This window comes from Microtus ochrogaster, unplaced genomic scaffold (assembly GCF_000317375.1).
Source record: "Microtus ochrogaster isolate Prairie Vole_2 unplaced genomic scaffold, MicOch1.0 UNK3, whole genome shotgun sequence".
Taxonomy (NCBI): Eukaryota; Metazoa; Chordata; class Mammalia; order Rodentia; family Cricetidae; genus Microtus; species Microtus ochrogaster.
In genome coordinates this window covers 16637508-16657468 of record NW_004949101.1, presented here as the reverse complement: position 1 = coordinate 16657468, position 19961 = coordinate 16637508, and the positions used below count along the sequence as shown (strand labels likewise).

The window sequence follows — 19961 nt, the reverse complement described above, 5'->3', positions numbered from 1 at the left end:
TCTGGTGCCACAACTGTCTGCTTCCCACCATGATGGTCATGGGCTAACCCTCTAAAACTGTAAGCAAGGCCCCAGCTGAATATATTCTTTTCTAAGAGTTATCTTGGTCATGGTGTCTCTTTACAGCAAAAGAACAGTAACTAAGACACTTGGGACCACCAGGCCTAGGTTTCTTGTTTTATCATACAGGAGGGAAAGCCTTCCAGGAAACCCAGAACCAGAGTGGCCAGGGACACTGAGTCAGAGCCAAGCGTGAGGAAGGCAGTCTCTTCAATATCAAAAGTCCTAGGGCTGAGTCCACAGTTGGGATCTTTCAGAAATACAGGTTCCAAATGCAGTCAAGACTCAGAATAAAGAGGACATTCCCCAGTCTCCTTCCCAGCACGGTGTGTCTATGTGACCAAGTTCTAGCTGCTGAGGAGTGGGTAGAACTGACAACCATACTTTCCAGTTCTACAGACTGTGGGGACAGGCGTACCCTTCACTCCTCTCTTCCTTCTCACTGTAGGACCAAGCTCACTGCAGTCACCTGAACCTCATAATCAAAGGCAACATTTGGGTGATGGAGAAAAAGCAAGAGAGAAGGATTCTAAGTCCCAATATCTTATTCTTCCATAGCATAACCAGTACAGGTGAGAAAAATAAAATTCTGTCACTCGGAAGTTACTGTATTGTTAAAACAGCCTGACTTATATTCTCTCTGGTACAGAGTATCTTAGCAAGTCTGTGAGGACCCGGATGTCATTCTAACCAATTAAGAAAGTCCATGGTGGCCTTTGAAAAGAAAGAGGCAAAGGGACACGGAGGGAAGCTTCACAGAGAGACTTGGGCAACATGGCTGACTCAGTCTCAGAGCCCTGGAGGCAGCCACTTGGCCTCCATTCACCTCTCCATCGCTTTTCTTAGGAACGAGAGGCTTGGAAACAGGTCTTGGAAAGTCAGATGTTACCGTGCTGCTGGTGCAGACATAGGCAGGACTTTGATCACAACACCTGAGTTGTCAGACAGCGTCAACCACCTCCTCCTGAGGGCAGGTAAGTCCATCAGCTCAGGGAGGTGACACAAGATGATGTCTCATGTGTGGATGCATCCAGTCCTAGGAGCTTCCCATAAGGAAAACCTGAGTCACAGGAGGTCCCACACTGACCTGTGGTCCTAGGAAGAGGTCATCTGCAGAAGAGGAATACTCTAGGGGAGGGAAGATGGCCTTTCTCTCCTGCCTATCACCTATCAGACGTGAGGAAGAAAGACTTCAAAACAGAGGGGGAAGCACAGGAAATGCCTTGGTAAGGCCACCCGTGCCAACGAATCATGCACCTAGCAAACACATAGCTGCTCTGAGCCTCAGTCAGAAAAGCTCTCCCAGTTCCCCCAAAGAGACCCAGGCTCCTGTGCGCCTCTCTCAGCCGCCCCTGGTCCCAGTGCTGTCCTAGGAATGGGAATGCTGTCCAGATGCCAGATGGCACTGCACACCTACGCATGCCCACATATGGATATACCTGCAGGGTGTCTTTATGGGTGGTCATCTCTGCTGAGTTCTCGTTCACGTTCATCTTATGAGAATGCCTCCTTCTGCATGAGCAAGAGCAGACTCAGTCAGAGTTCCTCCCTGCAGCTTCCCCGCCTCCCCCACTGCAGAGGGCAATAGCCCTGCGCAGTGTGGGACACCTCGTTTGCCTCCTCCCCAGCTCCTTCTTCAGTACAGAGGAGAAGCAAGCAAAGGAAAGCTACTGCAAGATAAACTGGAGTGGTGATTTGGAAGGGGATCCCCAAATTTGGAGAGGGCAGGAAAAGGGAAATTTGAGGGCTGTGAATTCTGTAGGGGAGAATTTCCCTCCAACGATTTGGGGGACAATGGAGGGAATGGGGTGAGCAGAATGAAGTATCCCCACCCCCCCACCCAGCTCTGGACCCACCTCCAGGTGTGCCAGGCTCCCAGGCCCAGCAGCAGGCACAGGAAGCCTGCCAGAAATCCCAGGACCCAGAGCAGCCGCTGGAACAGCTGCAGCCGCTGCAGAGCTGTAATATAAGGAGGAAGCTGAGGAGCTCTCTGGACTCCAGGCCCCCATCACGCCCTCCTGGGGCGACCCAACCATAGTAGAACTGACTTTAACTTTCACTTCACCTCCAAGCCCTGTGCAAGAGAGCCCCCACGCAATCTATTTAGACTAGACAGACAAGTTGTCTAGTGGCAGAAGTCTGAGCAGGAAGTGAGAATCTTGTGCAGAGTGATCCAGCGGTTGGTAGTGCCATTCTTCTCACCTCTGGTCCCAAAGGAGGCTGAGGCTGAGGCAGAGCCCAGGCTGTTGGAGGCAGTGCACACGTACTCCCCCTGAGTGCTGGCTCCGAGTTCCTCTATGTCCAGTCTCAAGGCATTCGGGGAGGCAAAATGAACGTGGGCTTTGGTGGGAACACCCTGAGGTTGGTTGGAGGCTACGAGTTGACTGCCCAGGTGGAGGGTGAGGCTGGCCGGGGGCTCACTGTCCACTCGACAGTCAAGGATGCCCTGGAGGCCACCCTGAGTCTCCTCAAACACTGTCAGAGTGGGCGTCTTGGGAGGATCTGTGGGGAAGAAGAGGATAGTGACTGTAGACACCGACCAAAATTCCTCCCTCAGCTGTGGCCTTGCTGTCCTTCCAGGAAACAGTGAAGATCATTTCCTCACTCCCGAGGCAAAGGTGACATTAGGGGAAGGGGAAGGGTGCCTCAGTCAGTAAAGTAGTTGCCACATAAGCATGAGGGTGATCTGAGTTCGATCCCTAGCACTCATGTAAAAATCTAGACTCCTAGCACTGTGGAATCACAGTGGAGTGCCGTGGACATCCAAACTTGCTGAATTGATTCCATGGCGGACCTTGTCTCAAAAGATGGGGTGGAGTGTAATAAAGATAGTGGCCTCTACCCGCCATGTACATGTGCACAAATGGGTACATGCATGCACACAGCACGCACACACAGCACGTACACACACACACACACACACACACACACACATTTTTAAATGGCATTGTGGGACTTTGGAACTGGATCTCAAGATGTCTTGTAGCTTCTCTTCTGCTTCCTGAAACAACCTTGTTTTGGAAAGCTCAGGCCAGCCTGCTGACCATGTATGGTCACCCTGCGGTCACAGGTGAAGCCATCTTAGACTGTTCCTTCTCAGCAGAGCCACTAGTTAACTGCAGCCAGGAGACCAGAACTGCCAAGCTGAGCCCTGTCCAGATTTCTAACTCACAGAATTGTGAATTTGGCATAGATACAGCTTGGGCTCAGATGAAAAATGGCCTGAGAAAACCAAGCCTAATGATGGTCTCCTGTGCACCAGGCATTCAACCTGCTTTATCTTCTGTATTTACCCCAAGAGGATAGGATGAATGTGCCCTCTATTTCAAAGGTGGGGAGCGAAAGCATAGATACACAGCCACATACAACCAGCCAGCGGGAATGCTAGTGTTCTAAGATCCCATACCTATCTTCAAAACTCTTACTCTATGCAGAGGAAAAGACCTGATAGAGACAGATGAGATGTGGAGAGACGAGGCAGGTGGGTTCATACTCACAGAGGACACGGAGCATGACAGGAGCAGAGGTAGTGACCCCGGTGGGCAGTTCGGCCCTGCAGTGGTACAGCCCAGCCTGAGCCCGGGACACATGGGTGAAGGAAAGTGTGGGCACAGGCTGTGTACGTAGCGGATGGCGATTCCAGAACCATGTGATGGTAGAGTTGTCCGTGGGCTTGGCACCACCAGGGAGGTGGCAGCTTAGGTTTAGGGCTATGCCCTCTGGCACGTCCAAGCCTGGCTCAGCTGCCACATGTATGTCTGTGGTAGCAGGACAGGTAAAATGATCAGGGACCTGTACATTGTGGGGTGATCTCAATTTATCTTGGGCTCAAGGCCCTCCACAGTGGGGCTGTGTCTCTGGCATAAAAACAACATGATGGTATCTCATTCTGAGGTTCCCATGATAGGGCTGAGCCTCCAGCATCAGAAAAGGCCATCTGACGTGTGAGGCTGTGTCTTGCCCTCAGCCTGGGATTCTCAAAGGCGGGCGTGTCTTGTTCCCACCGCAGGCTTCCCTAGTGAAGGGCATGAGGGGTCAGGCTATGTCTCCTCCCACTTCTTCCACAAGACATTAATACCCTTCCTTACTTCAACGATAGAGCTGCATCATCCCCTCGGCCTGGTCTACCCCTTCCCCGAGGGCCATGCCTCCTCCAGCAGATCAGACTTCTCAGGGAGGAAGTAGTTCATTCATACGCCTTCAGGGTGGCAGGCCCTCACATGGGATCCAGCCCCACAACACCAGAATCCCAAACCCTAGCCCTCACCCCTGTCTCACTCACCAGTCTCCCCCGGGAGCTTCTGCGTGGTAGTGATGGAGCCCAGTGCATTTCGGGCTGTACAGACATAGACACTGTCATCGCCTCCGGTCACGCTTTGCACCTGCAGTCGAAGAGCATTTCGGGACACCTGGATGTGGCCTGTCCCTGATGCAGAGCTGGGAAGCTCATGGCTGGCAACTAGCACCTTGCCGTTGTGGGATAGGACCAGCTCAGCAGGTGGTTCGCTGTCCACAGTGCACTGTATCATGACCGTGAGCCTGGCCCTCGAGTCCCGAAAGGAAGACAGGACAGCATCCCGAGGGGCATCTAGAGGAAGGGCAGAACACAGAGGGGGGCCCTGCAGAGACGTGCATGGCTCACTGCCCATCTGCCCAACATTGGTGAATCTCATTTCCAGACAAATGTCCCTCTCCTAAAAATTATGCCTTATCAAATGCCTGTGGGCAGAGCCCTTCTTGCAGGGTTCCTAGGGCCAGGATATCTCCATCTTCATTGCTAATGCCCTCTTTTCCCCCAAGTGCCCATTTCTAGACCGTCTGTAGTGCCATGCCCGCCCTAAGCCAGTGCTGGGAGCACCCTCTGCCACCCTCACCCTTGAAAGCCACAGCCAAGGAACCCTGCTTACAGAGAACTCGCAGGGTGGCAGGTCGGGAGCCGCGTGTGCCCTGAGTGTCATGCACCTGGCAAGAGTAGGCGCCGGCGTGAGCCCGCATAGTCGCCAGAAACTGGAGTGAGGGAGCTGGCCCCTCCTGAAGCCAGCGGCCATTGTGAAACCAGGCATAGAGGGTGGGTGGGAGGGCAGCAGGGTCCTCGCAGGTCACTGTGACAGGTTCCCCCTCGGACACAGTAGCAGAAGGAGCCATCTTCACTCGGACACCTGAACCAAGGGGTCCAGAGTCAGTTTGGCCCAGGTAGATGGTACAGGTAGCTCCCTCCCCTGCAGCGTTGGCCCCTGTTTCACCTTCTAGGCGAAGCTCCAGGGAGGTGTTGACCTTGCCCAATGGGCTGTGGGCAGAGCAGCTATAGAGACCCTCATCACTAGGCCTCGGGTCCCGAAGTTCTAGGCGCAGGGTGTTGGGGACAGAGGCTTCGGATGAAGAGGTTAGCAGGCGCCCGCCGTGGCTGAGAGCTAGCTGGGCGGGTGGGCGGCTGTCCACCGTACATAGCACCAGGGCCAGCCGCCTGGCCTGCGTCTCCAGGAGGTAGGTCAGTCGCAGGCTTCGGGGGGCATCTGTAGAGATCCAGGAGGCGTACAGAGTTCAGAAGCAGACTTGAGAAGGCCAGTTAGAAGGAGCAGGAGAGTTCCCTACTGTCTGCCTTTCTAGGGAGAAGACCCATCCCCATCTCTCCCAACTCTTAAGGTCCCTTGTCCCTTGCTCCACAGTGGAATAGTAGCAGGAGTTCTTAGGCTGCACACTAGGGGGCTCTCCCCTGCCCTGATCCCCCTGAGTTTCTGTCTTTCCACCATTGCCCACACCCAGCCAGACTCACAGAGGACATCCAGGGTGACAGGTCTGGAGAGGTGAGGTGCCTGGCCAGGGGGTCCCACACCGCAGCGGTAGGAGGTGGCATCTATGACTGTGACATTGGGCAGGGAGATGGAACGGGCACCAGGGAGTTGTTGCCCACCCTTGTACCATGTGTAGCTGAGCGGGGCCTGCTTGGCAGTCCACACCAAGCAGGTCAGGTTGACCTGCTGACCTTCCTGTACAGTGGCATTGGGCCACGCCTGCACGCGCACAGCTGGGGAAAGGAGGAAGTCACAAGTGAGTGTCTTAGAGCTGTGTGAAACAAGCCATTATCTCCAAGTGGCCCAGGCGGCTGTTACTGAGAGACACTTCAGGCTGCCCAGGAACACTGCTGCTAAAGGGGTCCATAGGTTGAACCTGGGGGTCCTGAGAAGAGTTATTCAAAGTCCAGACAGTCCCAAGCCCCTCCCTGTCTCTGGCTAAGGGTGAATGGGTGAAAAGGGCTCCCTGGACAGCTGTGGTCTCTCTTGAGATGTCTTTTCTGGTTAGTTTTATGCACCGGGCACCCAGTTTTTAAACAAGGCCTTTCATATACCCCAAGTCCAGAAACCATACCCCTAATTAGCATAGGGTTGGGGCTCGGGCTTATGCTCCTAGGCTAGAACTTCCTGCATCCCCTCATCTCTCCACACTGACCCTGAGCATCGAAATCGGCTGTAGCGGAGGCCTGACCCAGCGTGTTGGTGGCCTCACAGATGTAGGGGCCATCATCCTCCAGTCCCGTAAAGTTGATCTCCAGACGCAGTTCATTGGTGCTCACAGTCACACGCAGCCGCGAATCGCTGCTCGCCAGTTCCTCTGAGCCTCGTCGGGTGGAGGCCACGAGGCGATTCCGGTGAAAGAGCCGCAGCTGAGCTGGAGGGTCGCTGTGGACATTGCAGACCAGGAGGCCGAGTCGTGTAGGGCCTGCGCCTAGCAGGGCACTGAGTGTGGCCTGGCGTGGGGTGTCTACATCAGATGAAGAGGGTCAGGATGTGTCTAGGTTGTCCCTCATGCAAGGTCTGTTGTGGAACACCTCCCTTCCCCCACGTGAGTGGAAAACAGCCTTACAGGATACATGGAGGCTGACAGGGGCAGCCAGGCTGGTGGTAGCTGTGTCTGGAGCCTGAGCTTGGCAGTGGTAGGCACCAGCTTGCCTCAGACTTATGGCCGCAATGCGGAGTGTAGATGAGGTTGAACTTAGGAGAGGTCGGCCATCCTGATACCACTGGAAGGAGGTCCCCTCGGGGATCCCTGTGGGCACCTGGCAGCTCAGGACCACAGCCTGGCCCTCCTGGAGCTCAGGTGACGGTGAAACCTGGACCCAGGCTCCTGCAGGAGAAAATGGGGTAGATGAGGGCTTGCCACAGTCCCTCCCGTTGTTTGGTTTTGTTTGTGTCTCCAGAAGAGTGAAGTGCCCAGGCCTGTGTCTACAGCTGCTGAAGGCTCCCTCAGGTCCGGATCCTCATCTTCCCTGCCCCTTGCCTGAAATGTGTCTTGTCCTGGCCCTTACTTTTTACCACCTGGAGTACAGGTTTCTAGTTTGTTTTGTTTTTTTTTCTTTGGTATGAGTTGGTTGGTCTTTTGGTTTGGGTTTTTTGAGACAGAGTCTTACTCTGTAGCACCGGGCTAACTTAGACCTCACTGTGTAGCCCAGGCTGGCCTTGGATTTATGATGACCTTTGCTTCAGCCTCCTGAGGGCGGGGATTAACCGTATGCCGCATTTGAACTTTGGGTTTTGTTCTGTCGATTGTTCTCACCTGTGGCAGGTGAGCCTCGGCAGAATGGAGTTGATATGTTCTACAGCCAGGACCTGGCACAGCACCTACATGGGTTAGCCCTAAGAAAGGATGGTTTGACCACAAAGCGCTGCCTGAGGGGGGCTGGTTCATGCTGGGGCCTCTGAACTGACGACTGTCAGCTGCATTCCCCAGGAGTAGCCCAGGGTTTGAAGGGAAGGTTGACGACAGCTGGTTTTTCCCACCCTTCTCTGGCCAAGTCCTTCACCCACGATGTAGTCATGACAGCCCAGAGAGGGGGGAGTGGGCACAAAGGAATCAGGGGTCAGACAGTGAGGAGGAGAGACACTAGAGCCGTGACGGAAGCCAAGGCCAGGGCTAAACTAGCCCACGGTCAGCAGGGCAGCTACTTCAGGATGCTCCCATGACCCTCAGTCTCTGCCTAACATATGGATGAAGAAGTTAGGGGGCTGGAGAGGTGGCTCAGAGATCAAGAGCACTGGCTGCCCTTCCAGAGGTCCTGAGTTCAATTCCCAGCAATCACATAGTGGCTCACAACCATATATGATGAGATTTGGTGCCCTCTTCTAATATGCAGGCAGAACACTATACATAGCAAATAAATAAAATATTTTAAAAAAGAGGTTGAATCAAAGCAAATGTCCCAACTATCACCACTTCACATTTTGAGAGAAGGATGTGTATCTCCTTGGCCCTGGCCTTGTGGATATCACCTTTCCTTTTTCCTGCTGTATTTCCCTACATGGACTTTTTATATTGTTTTCTTGAGATATATGCACCCCAGGCTGACTTTAAATTTGCTCTCTCCTTGCCTCTGCCTCCTGAAATATCTGACTTACAGCGGTTTGCTACTTTGGATACCTGTTCTAGGAGACTTTCTATAAAGAATATATATATATATGTAATATATATGAATATAAGGAGACTTTCTATAAAGAATATATATGTGTATATATACATATATGTAATATATATGAATATAAGGAGACTTTCTATAAAGAATATATATGTGTATATATGTATACATATATGTAATATATATGAATATACAGGAGACTTTCTATAAAGAATATATGTAATATATGAATATACAGAATACTTTCTATAAAAAAATATATATATGTAATATATATGAATATACAGGAGACTTTCTATGGAGAATATAGATGCATATGTGCATACATATATGCAACATAAATTAATATATCACACACATGTGCATATATAGTATATGCATATGTGTTTATACATATGTGAATAAAGAAGATAAATATATTATTTGTATGAATATATATTGTCATATGTATAACATGCATGTACTGGATTTTATATGAAAATGTTTAAGTGAAGCAAAATTACATTACAAAATAAGCTGCGTTAGAAAACTCTCTAGCCAGCTGGTCATGGTAGCTCACATCTGTAATCTTAGCCCTGAAAAAGCTGAGGCAGGAGTCTGAGGCTGGCATGGATGCATAGTAAGTTCAGAGACTCCCTGTCTCAGAAGATCAGGAAGGGAGGAAAAGAGGGAGAGAGAAGGGAGGGAGGGAGAGAGGAGGGAAGGTAAAGAGGGAGAAAGAAGGGAGGGAGGCAGGGAGGGAGGGAGGGCAGGCTCCAGCTGAAACAAGCCACCTGTGCGGTTACCTTACAGGCACTGCAGTTAGTGCAGGTAGGAATAGTGGATACCAAGGGAGACCTTGAGAAGGCTCCAGCCTGCACACGTCTGCATGGAACTCACAGTGCGGTGTCTGGCTGGAGCAGTTCTGGATCTCAGGGTTCACCTGAGGTCAGAGGGCTGACACTCACCTCTGACCTGGAAGAAGAGTGAACTGTTGGCTGATCCGAGAGCATTGGTGGCCTCACAGTGGTAGTTTCCAGAGTCCTCAAGACCTAGTTCTCGAATCTCTAGCTGCAGGGAGTTGGCTGTGGCCTTGGCCTGGATTCTGCCAAGGGAGGGACGCTGGGGTTCCAAGTTGGTGGCCAGGAGATGCTCCCCACGGAATAGAGACAGGTGAGCCAGGGGACGGCTGTCCACAGTGCAGACAAACACAGCCATGTGGCCCTGACTCACATCCAGGAGAGCTGACAGCTTTGGAGGGTCCGGGGCATCTGCATGAACAGGAATCGGGGTAGTTACTCAGGCGACTCTAGCCAATCTCACTACATTCTAGCTATCACTCTTGGACATACTTCATAGCCCATCTGGTCATTCCAAGCTGGCCTTTATCTCCTCAGGTCCCAAGGCCAACCCTACACACACCCCCGTCCCTCCACCCCCAGGTCCCTCCACCCCTCAGGTCCCTTTGCCCTCTAGGCTCCTCCATTCTTCAGGCCCCTTCACCCTCCTTGCCCTTTAACACACAGCCCGACCCCTCTGCCCTCCAAGCTGTGACACCCTCAGTCATCACCCACACAGCACACTTAGGACCACAGGAGCTGAGAGCAGAGCCCCATCCTCTGTGAGGAGGCGGCAGGCGTAGATGGCAGCATCGGTTCTGGCCACGGGCTGCAGCCTTATAGTCTCCAGTGGTCCCTCGGTCCACAGCACCCCATTCCGGAACCAGGAGAAGTTGGCAGGGCTGACAGAAACTTCCTGGCTCACACTGCAAGTTAGGTTGGCCTCTGTGCCCTCGCGCAGTGTGTCCGACGGGGAGATGACCAGGACAGTGGCTGGAGGATAGGCAGAGGGACTGGCTAGGGACAGTCCTCTCTCTGGTTAGCCTCACTTAAAGCCCACCCTGACCCAGGCTCGCTTTCCAACTTTAGGGAAGGATGGAGAGGAAGGCCAATAAGATGTGGGGGCATAGAGGGTCATGGAAAAGGGATGGAGAACAAGGCAGCCCCACGGTACTTTCTCAGAGGCGAGCCACGAAGTCCCAGGATGTAGAGGGAGGGACATTGAAGCTCCCTCTGCTTCCGTCCGTCCATTGTAGACAGAGGTCGTTTTGCCCGGTCAGTTTGCTCAATGCAGGGGTAGTGTGAGCTCAGGTTATCGCTCCCTCAGTCTTCCTCTACTCCTTACCCTGAGCATTGAAGGTGGCTGAGGCAGAGGAGTTGCCCAGTGTGTTGCTGGCCTCGCACAGGTACATGCCCTCGTCCTCTAATACTGGGTTCTGGATCTCCACACGCAGTGAGTTGGAGGCTCTGCGGACCTTTGTGCGCGAGGAGCAGCTCCCACACCCCGATGGAAGAGAAGTGGCCACAACGTGGCCCTTGTGGAGAAGCTGCAGATGAGCTGGGGGGTCGCTGTCTACGTGGCACAAGAGGAGGCCACGCCGGCTAGCCCCAACACCAGAGGTATCCAAATCCAGCCTGGCGGTGAATGTGGGCTTTCTTGGGGGGTCTATGGAGAGGAAGAGCAATCAGCACTCATTTCATGGCTAGGTGAGAGCCCCAGGTCTACTTTAGCCTGGCTAGGCTCCAAGAAGCACACCAAGCAGTCACACACAGCTATGTAGCATGGGCACAGCTCAAGGGTTCCCAGACGACATTGGCATTCATCTGTGCTCCTTATCTACCACTGAACTGAGTCTTCCCAGAAGGGGAGCCATTTTCCAGCTGGGATCAAGGTGTTGCCGCCCCGCATGTCCCATCTACCTCTGAAGCCGAATACCCTCAGGGAAGTCCCCATGACTGCTGCTGTCTACACCCACTCCTGTCGCTAAACAATACCTCAGAGTTCATCTCACCTCCATTTGTTCCCTAGCCTAGATCCTGCCATACTAGATAACACCTAAGACGGCCTCCCTAGCTTTGCTGCTGTTTCGGCAGTTTTGATGTTGAAGGGTGTTGACTTGAAGGCTCTAGAACCATCTAGAAGATGAACCCATGGGCACGGTGTGGGGTTTCTAGGTTAAATTAATTGAGGTGTTATGATCCACCTTAAAGGTGGGTGGCATCCTACCATCGGCCAGGGTCCCAGCCTGAATAAAAAGGAGAAAGTGCCAGGTGATGGTGGCACACGCCTTTAATCCCAGCACTCGGGAGGCAGAGACAGGTGGATCTCTGTGAGTCTGAGGCCAGCCTGGTCTACAAGAGTTGCTTCCAGGACAGACTCCAAAGCTACAGAGAAACCCTGTCTCGAAAAACCAAAGAGAGAGAGAGAGAGAGAGAGAGAGAGAGAGAGAGAGAGAGAGAACTGAGCATCAACCTCTGCCTCCCTCTGCTTCCTGACTGCAGGCCAGCTGCCCTCCCGCTACGCCCTTGACTCCGTGCTCAAGCTGGAAGTCAGAAGAACCCTCCCTTCCTCGTGTTATCTTGTGCAGCAGCCAGAGGAGTCACTAAGTGATTCTAGAGTTGAACACGGGGCCTTGTACATGCTAAGCAAGTGCTTAAAAAAAATGGTTCCGTTCTAGAGATTTCTCAAAACACGTGGCTAAAAGACAGCTAGCAGACCAGGCTTCCACATAATCTCACTCCGGCACTAGAAAACCCACGAATGCACCCGCTGGAGGAGGCCGTCAAGTGTGACCCTAGGGTTCATATGGAGCATCAATCTTGGGGGACACAGAGGAGCTGGTCAGTCTGTGGGACACATGCACATCTTTTTGAAAAACGTTGATTCCTGAGGGTGGGACAAGCTGGGACCTAGAGCCATGGTATATTTTAGGAGCCAAGGCTGGGTCTGGATGTTAGAACTTAGGGATCTAAAATCTGCCTCGTCCCCCCAACTTCCAGCCCAGGTTGATAGGGTCCATTGTGGAAAGGCCTATGAACATTCTCTGATGTGGACCTAGGGTCAGGAGACTATGAAAGGGTGTGGCTGTTGGGGTCCCAGTGGGATAATCCCACATCGTGGGCGGTGTCCAGACAACTCACAAAGCACAGTAAGGACGGCGGGCTGGGAGGGGCCGCTGGTGCTGGGGCCAATCTGTGCCACACAGTAGTAGGAGCCAGCATCCGTGCTGGAGGCTGCAGGAAGCTGAAGGTCGCTGCTGGATCCCTGGAGAAGTAGCGCCCCGTTCAGGTACCAGGAGAAGCGAGCGTCAGATGATGGGCTCAGGCCGCTCCTGCAGCTCAGAGTCACGGCCTGCCCTTCCACCACCTGTGCTGAAGGACTGATGAGGAGCCGAGCCACTGGAGGACGGGGACAGAGAATAGGCTTGGGTAAGCTGTGAGAGCCCTGGCCCTCGGTGTGGCTCTGCAGGAAGCCCTCTGGACATCTCTCTTCACACGCCGAGGTGGGCTTTGTGGCCTCAGATATCAGTTCAAATGTACTGAAGCCAGGGTTACCTCAAGACAGGCTTATGGCACCTGGACTGAGGGCTAGGAACGTAGCTCAGTTGACAGAGCGCTTGCCTAGCATGGCTGAAGGCCAGGGCTCAGTCCCCAGTACTGCATAACCAGACATGGTGGCGAGAAAAAAACAGCAAAAATCTGGCTTGAAGGATCAGCTATGCCTCCCAGGGCCTTGGAAGGAAGAACGAACAATGTGTGCTCCAACAGCTGGTTAGTTCTACTTCTCTGTCTCCCACATCTAATGCCTAACAAAGATCCTGACCCCAAAGCTAAAGAAATAAAAAATAAATGGATGTCTATAAAAGACCCTCCAAGTACAGAGTCAGAGATATGGGAGAGAAATAATATGATTGACTATGTTTCCCTTTTTGCCTTCTCTTCCAGAAATCTCTAAGGCTGGAGTGGCTATATGGGACCAGATCTTCCGTGGAGGGTAGCTAGGACCAGACCTAGCCAGAGAGTTTGGTCCCTCCTTGAACACCCTCCACTGGTCCCCCCTGCAGTGTGTGCCCACATTACCGTTAGCATGGAAGTGCAGGCTGGAAGTTGCGCTTCCAAGGGAGTTGGTGGCTGCACATGCGTAGTCCCCACTGTCAGCGGGCTGCAGGTCTCGGATCTCTAGGCGCAGGGAGTTGGGGGTGGAGGACGTGCTGAAGCGAGGATTGAGGTCATTTTCTCCGGAGCTGGAGGCCAGCGTGAGGCCTCCGTGTGAGAGCACCAGTGTGGCCAGGGGCTCACTGACCACAGAGCAATGGAAGATGCCCACAAGCCCGGCCTGTGTCTCCAGGAAAGTAGTCAAGACTGGAGCAAGGGGTGGATCTGTGTGGGAACCAGAGGTGGCTCGTCATTCTCAGACAGATCACTTCCTGAATCCCCTGTGGTAGCCTATGTGTTCCCTCTGCCTCCACAGAGCCCTGGAACAGAATGGTCTCAGACCCTCTTGAGCACTTCTGAATATACTTTACCTTCTGGATGGCCAAATCTGTTAGCCTGGTTAGCCCTCATGCCCACACTGCAAATGGAGGTCAGGGCTCCAAATTAGGTTCTCACTTTGTAACCAGGCTGGTCCCAAACTCTGCCTCAGCAGCCTCCCCAGTGCTAGATTACAGTGGTGTACTATCATGCCTGGCCAGTGTCTCATTTTAAAGATGAGAAAGCTGGAACAGTTCAGGCAGAGGGTAGCATTCTCGCCAAGCGAACAAAGGGACCACTAGCAACACAGTACAAACTGGCCCTGAGTGTCTCCCAGTGAGTGAGATGCTCCAAGGGAGACACAGAGTCACACCTGTGGCCTTCCCAGTCAAACACATCTCAGGCAATTAAAAACTGAGGGGTAGCCTCCAAGAACTCCAAGAAGGACGGGGAAGGGTCAAGGACTGCCCATAAAGTCTAGAACCAGCATCCCAGTTTCTGGTGTGGTTCTGGCATAAGGGTCATGTTCAGGGGAATCTTGGGAAATGAGCCCTGACTAGGTGTGACGTAAACAGACCTTACACACGCAACTGCAGGCACATATATACAGACGACTGTCCACTTACTATTGCTCCACTCAGGATTTTTCACCTTTATGGTGCTGTGAAAGTCAGGATAAACTGTGCTTTGAGCGTTGTCCTTTGCCTAGGCTAGTGGATTACAGCGTGACCCTCTCTCATGCTACTGGATGGTCAGCCACATACTGTGCCCAGCCTAGGAGAGCCACTGGCATTCTGGTGTATTGTGCTATCAGCAGGCTTCGGATGCTGGCATCCGGTGACTTCACGGGCTAGTTGGCACTTAATTGTGAGCTAGGCGTGTGTTAACTGGCTTGACCCAAGCGAGGCTAGCATGAGGCTGATGCACGCATGTTTCCGGCTGACTGAACCAAACTCAGGCATTCGGAACCTGGATGTAGCAGATGCCTCTTCAACTTCGATTTTTTTTTCTTTTTGTGACAGGATCTCACTATGCAGCCCTGGCTAGCCCAGAACTCATAGATTTCCACTAGCCTCTGCAACCTGAGTTCTGGGGTTAAAGATGCGAGAAAAGTTCTTTGTGGTGTAGCCCTGTCATAATTCTAAGTGCACCTGTAGGAAGGTATGTAAGTATCATGTGTGCATGTATACAGAGGGATAATTATATATATATGGTTATATATATGAATTATATATAATGTATACGCACATATGTGCGCGTGTATGTGTATGGGATAAACAGTACAACCCACGTGCACATGCAGAGACAGGATACAGTGCCTGCAACATGAGGTCAACAGGCAGAGACTCTAGACTAAAGGTATATGTTGAATGTTTTTGAATGTTTCCTACAACTTTTCATGAGGTTGAACTCTTTTCTAAATAAAACGCTTGTAAACATAGGAGACGGCGTCTGGGAAGGTCAGCCATGTGTAGGGATGCAAGCTGGGCACATGCTTATCCCCATTTGGCTGCCTAGTTCACATCTGGGTCAAGGGTGATGATACTATGTCAGGGACCCCAGGTTTCTTGCAGGAACTCCATCCACCCTTTGGACTTCCTCTATTGATGTCTGCTACCCCACAGGTTGGCCACTTACATCTGACCACCACACTCACGGGGCCAGAGCGCTCACGGCCCTGGGTGTTCTGCACCTCACAGAAATAGAAGCCGGCATTGGCCCTGGTGACGGCAGGTAGGTGCAAGGTGGGAGAGTGGGCATCTTCCAGGAGAATGTTGTTCTTGTACCAGCTGTAGTGGAGCTCCTGGGGTGCCTCTTTGGGGATGGTACAGTCCAGCGTCACTGTCTCGTTTTCCAAGACGGGCCCTGCCGGGCTCCTCTTGACCTCAACCACTGCAAAAGGCATGGAACGCACCCTTAGAGTTCTGGCTATTCGTCAGCTTCAACCTCTACATGTTACACTGACACCCACCCTCACCCCATACAGGAGGAGCCTCCTCCGGTCACTCATTCCCAGGGCCCTCCTGACTTGCCCCCTGTGAGAAGGCATTGTCATGGGTATGCAAGCCTCTGGTACTGTCCTATCACCAGGTCCCCTCAGCTTTCTAGCTAGATCCAGCCTCAGCCAGAACTTACTAAAAACATGAAGGCTAACTGGGGGTGAAACCATAGAGCCCACATCATTTGTTGCTTGGCAGGTGTAGACCCCAGAATCATTCCAGGCTGCCGAGGAGAGCCGCAGCACACGGCCACCGGCTGGGAGGCTCACTCCATCCTTGGTCCACAGCACAGAACTGACGTCAGGATAGCTGCTGTTCACTTGACAGGTGAGCGTAACTAGATCCCCTGGAAGGATGTTCTTTCCCAAGGAGCTGAGGAGGATCTCCACACCTTTGGGGGCATCTGCAAAACATGATGGGATGTCAGGAGCGGTGCGTGAGAACGGCGGGGTGTTTGGCACACTTCTTTCACGTCTCTGCTCTAAGGAAGACTGGAAGCCCAGGGCCATCTGTTCCCCCACCTCTAACACATTCCAGCCTCCCTCCTTTTCCAATGAGACTCTGAGAAAGTGGACTTGGCCTATGTGAGGCCATCAGTGGCTGCCAATGTGTGGCTATCAGTGGCCTATGTGTTCTAACTTTCTCCACATTCTGTGTGGGGATGATTGACATAGATCAGGTCATGAGCGCTCTACTTGCCTTGGTGACTTGTAGTAGCTATCGGAAAGGGAATAGCCACTTCATTTCAGGGGGTCAAAGACAGCCAACATTGGTTCTCAGAAAAATTCATAAGCAAGGGGCTAAGAATCCTGCCACCCCCATCATGTGTGCATGAGTGTGCGTGTGGTGGTCACAGATATGGGGTGCACGCATATGCACACATATGGAGGCCAGAGGTCAGCCTTGAATGCTGCCCTCCTGGTGCTGTCTACCTTACTTCTTCAGGCAGAGTCTTTCATTAACCTAGAACTTGCCAGGTATGCTAGGCTGTCTGGCCAGCACACCCCAGAGAGCCATGTGTCTGTGCCTCCCTGGTACGGGGATGATAGGCATGGGCTGTTAGGACCCAGAGGGAGCCACAGAAATGGTGTTCCGTGACAGGGCTGTGACACACTCACGCTGAACTTGGAGGTAGACCTCTTTCTGACTGCTGAGCTTGGCCAGTGAGAACCGACAGCGTAGGGCCCGGCCATGATCCTGCCAGGATAGGGGCATATGCAGGGTCTCCTGGTGACTGACGCCAGTGGGCTCAAGGCTCTGGTGACTGAAGGTCACAGAATGAGAAGGGTCCTGGCCTTCCCACCGCAGGCTGGCCTTCTCCTGTAGGCACACGTAGGGCGTAGAACAGTTGAAGTTCGCCTCCATGCCCTCACGTAGCTCCTTTGGGGCCATAATAGTGGGAGCGCTGGGGTCCTCTGAGAACAAAGACAGGAATTCTCAGGGCTAGGCTACATCTCCCCTTAAACCTCTGTTCCCAGAACCCCAACCAAAGGGTGAGCTTGGTCAGGGGGTGCCTCAAGGGAAGGAGAATTTTTGGTGATCACCCGCCCCCCAATGTTACAGAGAGAGACAGTGTTAGGCCAAGACCAGAGCAGGAGTTGAGGCTGAAGACCTCGGTAAGGTCCAAGCCAAAGGACAGGGTGGCAACAGTAGCCTGGGAGTCCCCAGGAGTGGTCAGTCCTCAGCCCTCAGCCTCCTCACTTGTCACGGTGACCTTGGTGCCTCTGACATCTGACCAGCGGTTGACATCACTGATCTCAAAGCGGAAGTTGTAGTTGCCCGAGTCCTCAAGCTGCAGGTCTTTGAGTAACAGGTTGCACACCTTGTGATCCATGTTCCCCATCAGCTCAGCGCGGCCCCTGAAGCGCTCCTCCACCTGGGTGGGGTCCCTCGAGTGGCTCACCACCTGCCGCTTGCCTGAGTAGTCGTAGTACCAGATGGCTGTGATGCCATCGGGCACCTCTACACTGGCCGGGAAGCTGAAGATGCAGGGGATGAGCAGGCAAGACCCCTTCAAGCCCTGCACATCCTTGGGACTGGAGACACCCCAAGTGGTCTGGCCTGGAGGCAGGTAGGAGGACAGAAGAGAGGGCCTGAATGTACTCCAGAGCCCTGACACCTGCCCAAGAAGGGGTGCTCCAGACAGTGCACCCCCAGGGATGGGATGTGCTCAGCCATATCTGGCTGCTGTGCTGGGTCCCCAGAAGCCAGACCTTGTGCAAGTCACTAGATCTGTGGAACTTACCTGCTGAGAAGGCAGAGGCCAGCAGGAGCAGCGAGAAGAGGATACACATCACCAGTCCTCAGCTGAACTTGGGTACCTAAGAGAGCAGCTAGGCGGGCACCTAAGAGCAGGGCCTCTTAGGGACACCCTGGGGACACTTTGGTCCCAGAGGCTGCAGGTTTTATCTCACTTGCTATGTGGGCCAACCCAACAAGGAAGGCAGGGTTCCTACGGACTCCTGGGGCAGCCAGCAGCAGGGAGCCAGAAGCCTGAGTTCCTGGCGCAGAGAGTGACTAGAAATGCCCTCACTTGATGGCAGTGTCCCAGAAAGTCTTCTGTGTTCCTTGACTCCACCCCCTGAGGACTCAGCCTCAAGGCAGGAGAACAGTTGCATCTCTTTCTTTACTTCTCCCTGGCCCCTCCCTATTACCCAAACCAAGAGTTCACAGACCCAGTGACGTATTCCAGTGCACCCAGAAAGCACAGTGGACTTATTTGAGGATTTGTCTCCTGCCTCTAGTCTTACCAGCTACAGGTCAGAATGTATCTTACTGAACTTCCCAAAATGCTGAGACTGCTTGCTTGTTTGTAGACAAAGTTCTCAACCCCATAGCTCAGGATGCTCTCAGACTCACAGAATGCTCCTTTGGCCTCCTGATAACTGGCTTTGAAAAAGTCATTCCTCTCAAGCCGGGTGGTGGTGGCACACGCCTTTAATCCCAGCACTTGGGAGGCAGAGGCAGGTGAATTTCTGTGAGTTCGAAGCCAGCCTGGTCTGCAAGAGCTAGTTCCAGGACAGGCTCCAACGCTACAGAGAAACCCTGTCTCAAAAAACCAAAATAAATAAATAAATGAAAAAGAAAGAAAGCAAAGAAACGTCATTCCTCTCAAAGACCTCTGTGGCCCCTCATCACTCATGAGAGTTGAAAGACCTCCATTCCTTATCACACATGCCGTCCCCTTTCCCTGCACGTCTCACTGGCACCCTAGCTGCCCAACTCAACCCCATCATAAATGATCTTTGCCTGCCGAAATCTTACGCAGCCTTCAGGACGCTGCGCATACCTCCAACTTTCCCTCTGGAGCGAGTCCTGAGGCCACAGCAGAGAATCCTCTATGTTTTCCTTCTCCTTGACTTCACCCATTTCTTCAGACCTAGACCTGAGGACACATGTCCACAGCAGTGTAGAGCCCCAGACCCAAGGGCTCAGTGACTGAGACAGGAGTGTGTGGTCCTTGGAGCTCAGAGTCTGGCTCGAGAGGTGGCAAGGAAACTTTCATGTGTTAGATGGCACAAGGATCCTGCACCCTTGAGGGTTTTCACACCCACAAATATGAGTGAAGTGCCTATTGTATACCGTGCACAAGAAGTCCAAAGAGTGCCACAGTGGGGAGGAACTCCACAGGCCTAGAAGAAGACCTAGGTGACAATGTCTGTGGCTCAGGCAATGCTTTCCTGAATTAGAAGCTAGGCACAGTGGTACACTTTATAGGATGGCGAGTTTGAGGCCAGCGTGGGCAAGACCCTGTCTCAGAAAAGAAAATGGGGGAAATAGGTAAGGCGCTGTACTGGACAACTTGACACAAGCTAGTCATCAGAGAGGAAGGAGCCTCAGCTGAGGAAATGCCTCCATGAGATCAAGACATAAGGCATTTTCTCAATTAGTGATCAACGGGGGAGGGCCCAAGCCATGATGGGTGGTCCATACTGAGCTGGTGGTCCTGAGCAAGCCAAGGGGAACAAGCCAGTAAGCAGCACCCCTCCATGGCCTCTGCATCAGCTCCTGCCTCCAGGTTCCCGCCCTGTTTGAGTTTTGGTCCTAACTTCCTTTGGTGATGAACAGCAACATGAAAGTGCAAGCCAAATAAATCCCTTTCTTCCCAACTTGCTTTTTGGTCACGGTGTTTTTATGCAGCAATAGAAACCCTAACTGAGACAGATGGACTTGATTTTGTGAGCACCAAAAAAATGCTGTGCA

At 52.7% G+C, this 19961-nt stretch overlaps 1 protein-coding gene across 1 annotated transcript; it reads right to left on the bottom strand.

The window, feature by feature from the left end:
* Positions 1-909: 909 nt before the first annotated feature.
* Positions 910-19127, bottom strand: Siglec1 (sialic acid binding Ig like lectin 1). The gene is made up of 21 exons (XM_026788450.1): positions 19023-19127; positions 17460-17877; positions 16877-17173; positions 15895-16161; positions 15397-15651; positions 13366-13665; positions 12427-12684; positions 10631-10951; positions 10021-10278; positions 9415-9717; positions 6922-7182; positions 6508-6819; positions 5834-6085; positions 5304-5573; positions 4968-5219; positions 4343-4648; positions 3558-3818; positions 2263-2562; positions 1917-2019; positions 1500-1572; positions 910-1103 (listed from the first exon to the last, which is right to left on the bottom strand). Exons 1-21 carry the CDS (start codon positions 19125-19127, stop codon positions 1044-1046), a joined length of 5232 nt encoding a protein of 1743 aa, XP_026644251.1. The 3' UTR covers positions 910-1043.
* Positions 19128-19961: the final 834 nt, after the last annotated feature.

Coding starts and splice junctions, on each gene's coding strand:
- Siglec1 (XM_026788450.1), bottom strand. CDS start 19,127: ATGGGTGAAGTCAAGGAGAAGGAAAACATAGAGGATTCTCTGCTGTGG. Junction 10,952..12,426: donor CGCCGTCCTTACTGTGCTTT/GTGAGTTGTCTG, acceptor TCCTCTCCATAG/ACCCCCCAAGAAAGCCCACA. Junction 1,573..1,916: donor GGAGCCTGGCACACCTGGAG/GTGGGTCCAGAG, acceptor TTGCTCATGCAG/AAGGAGGCATTCTCATAAGA.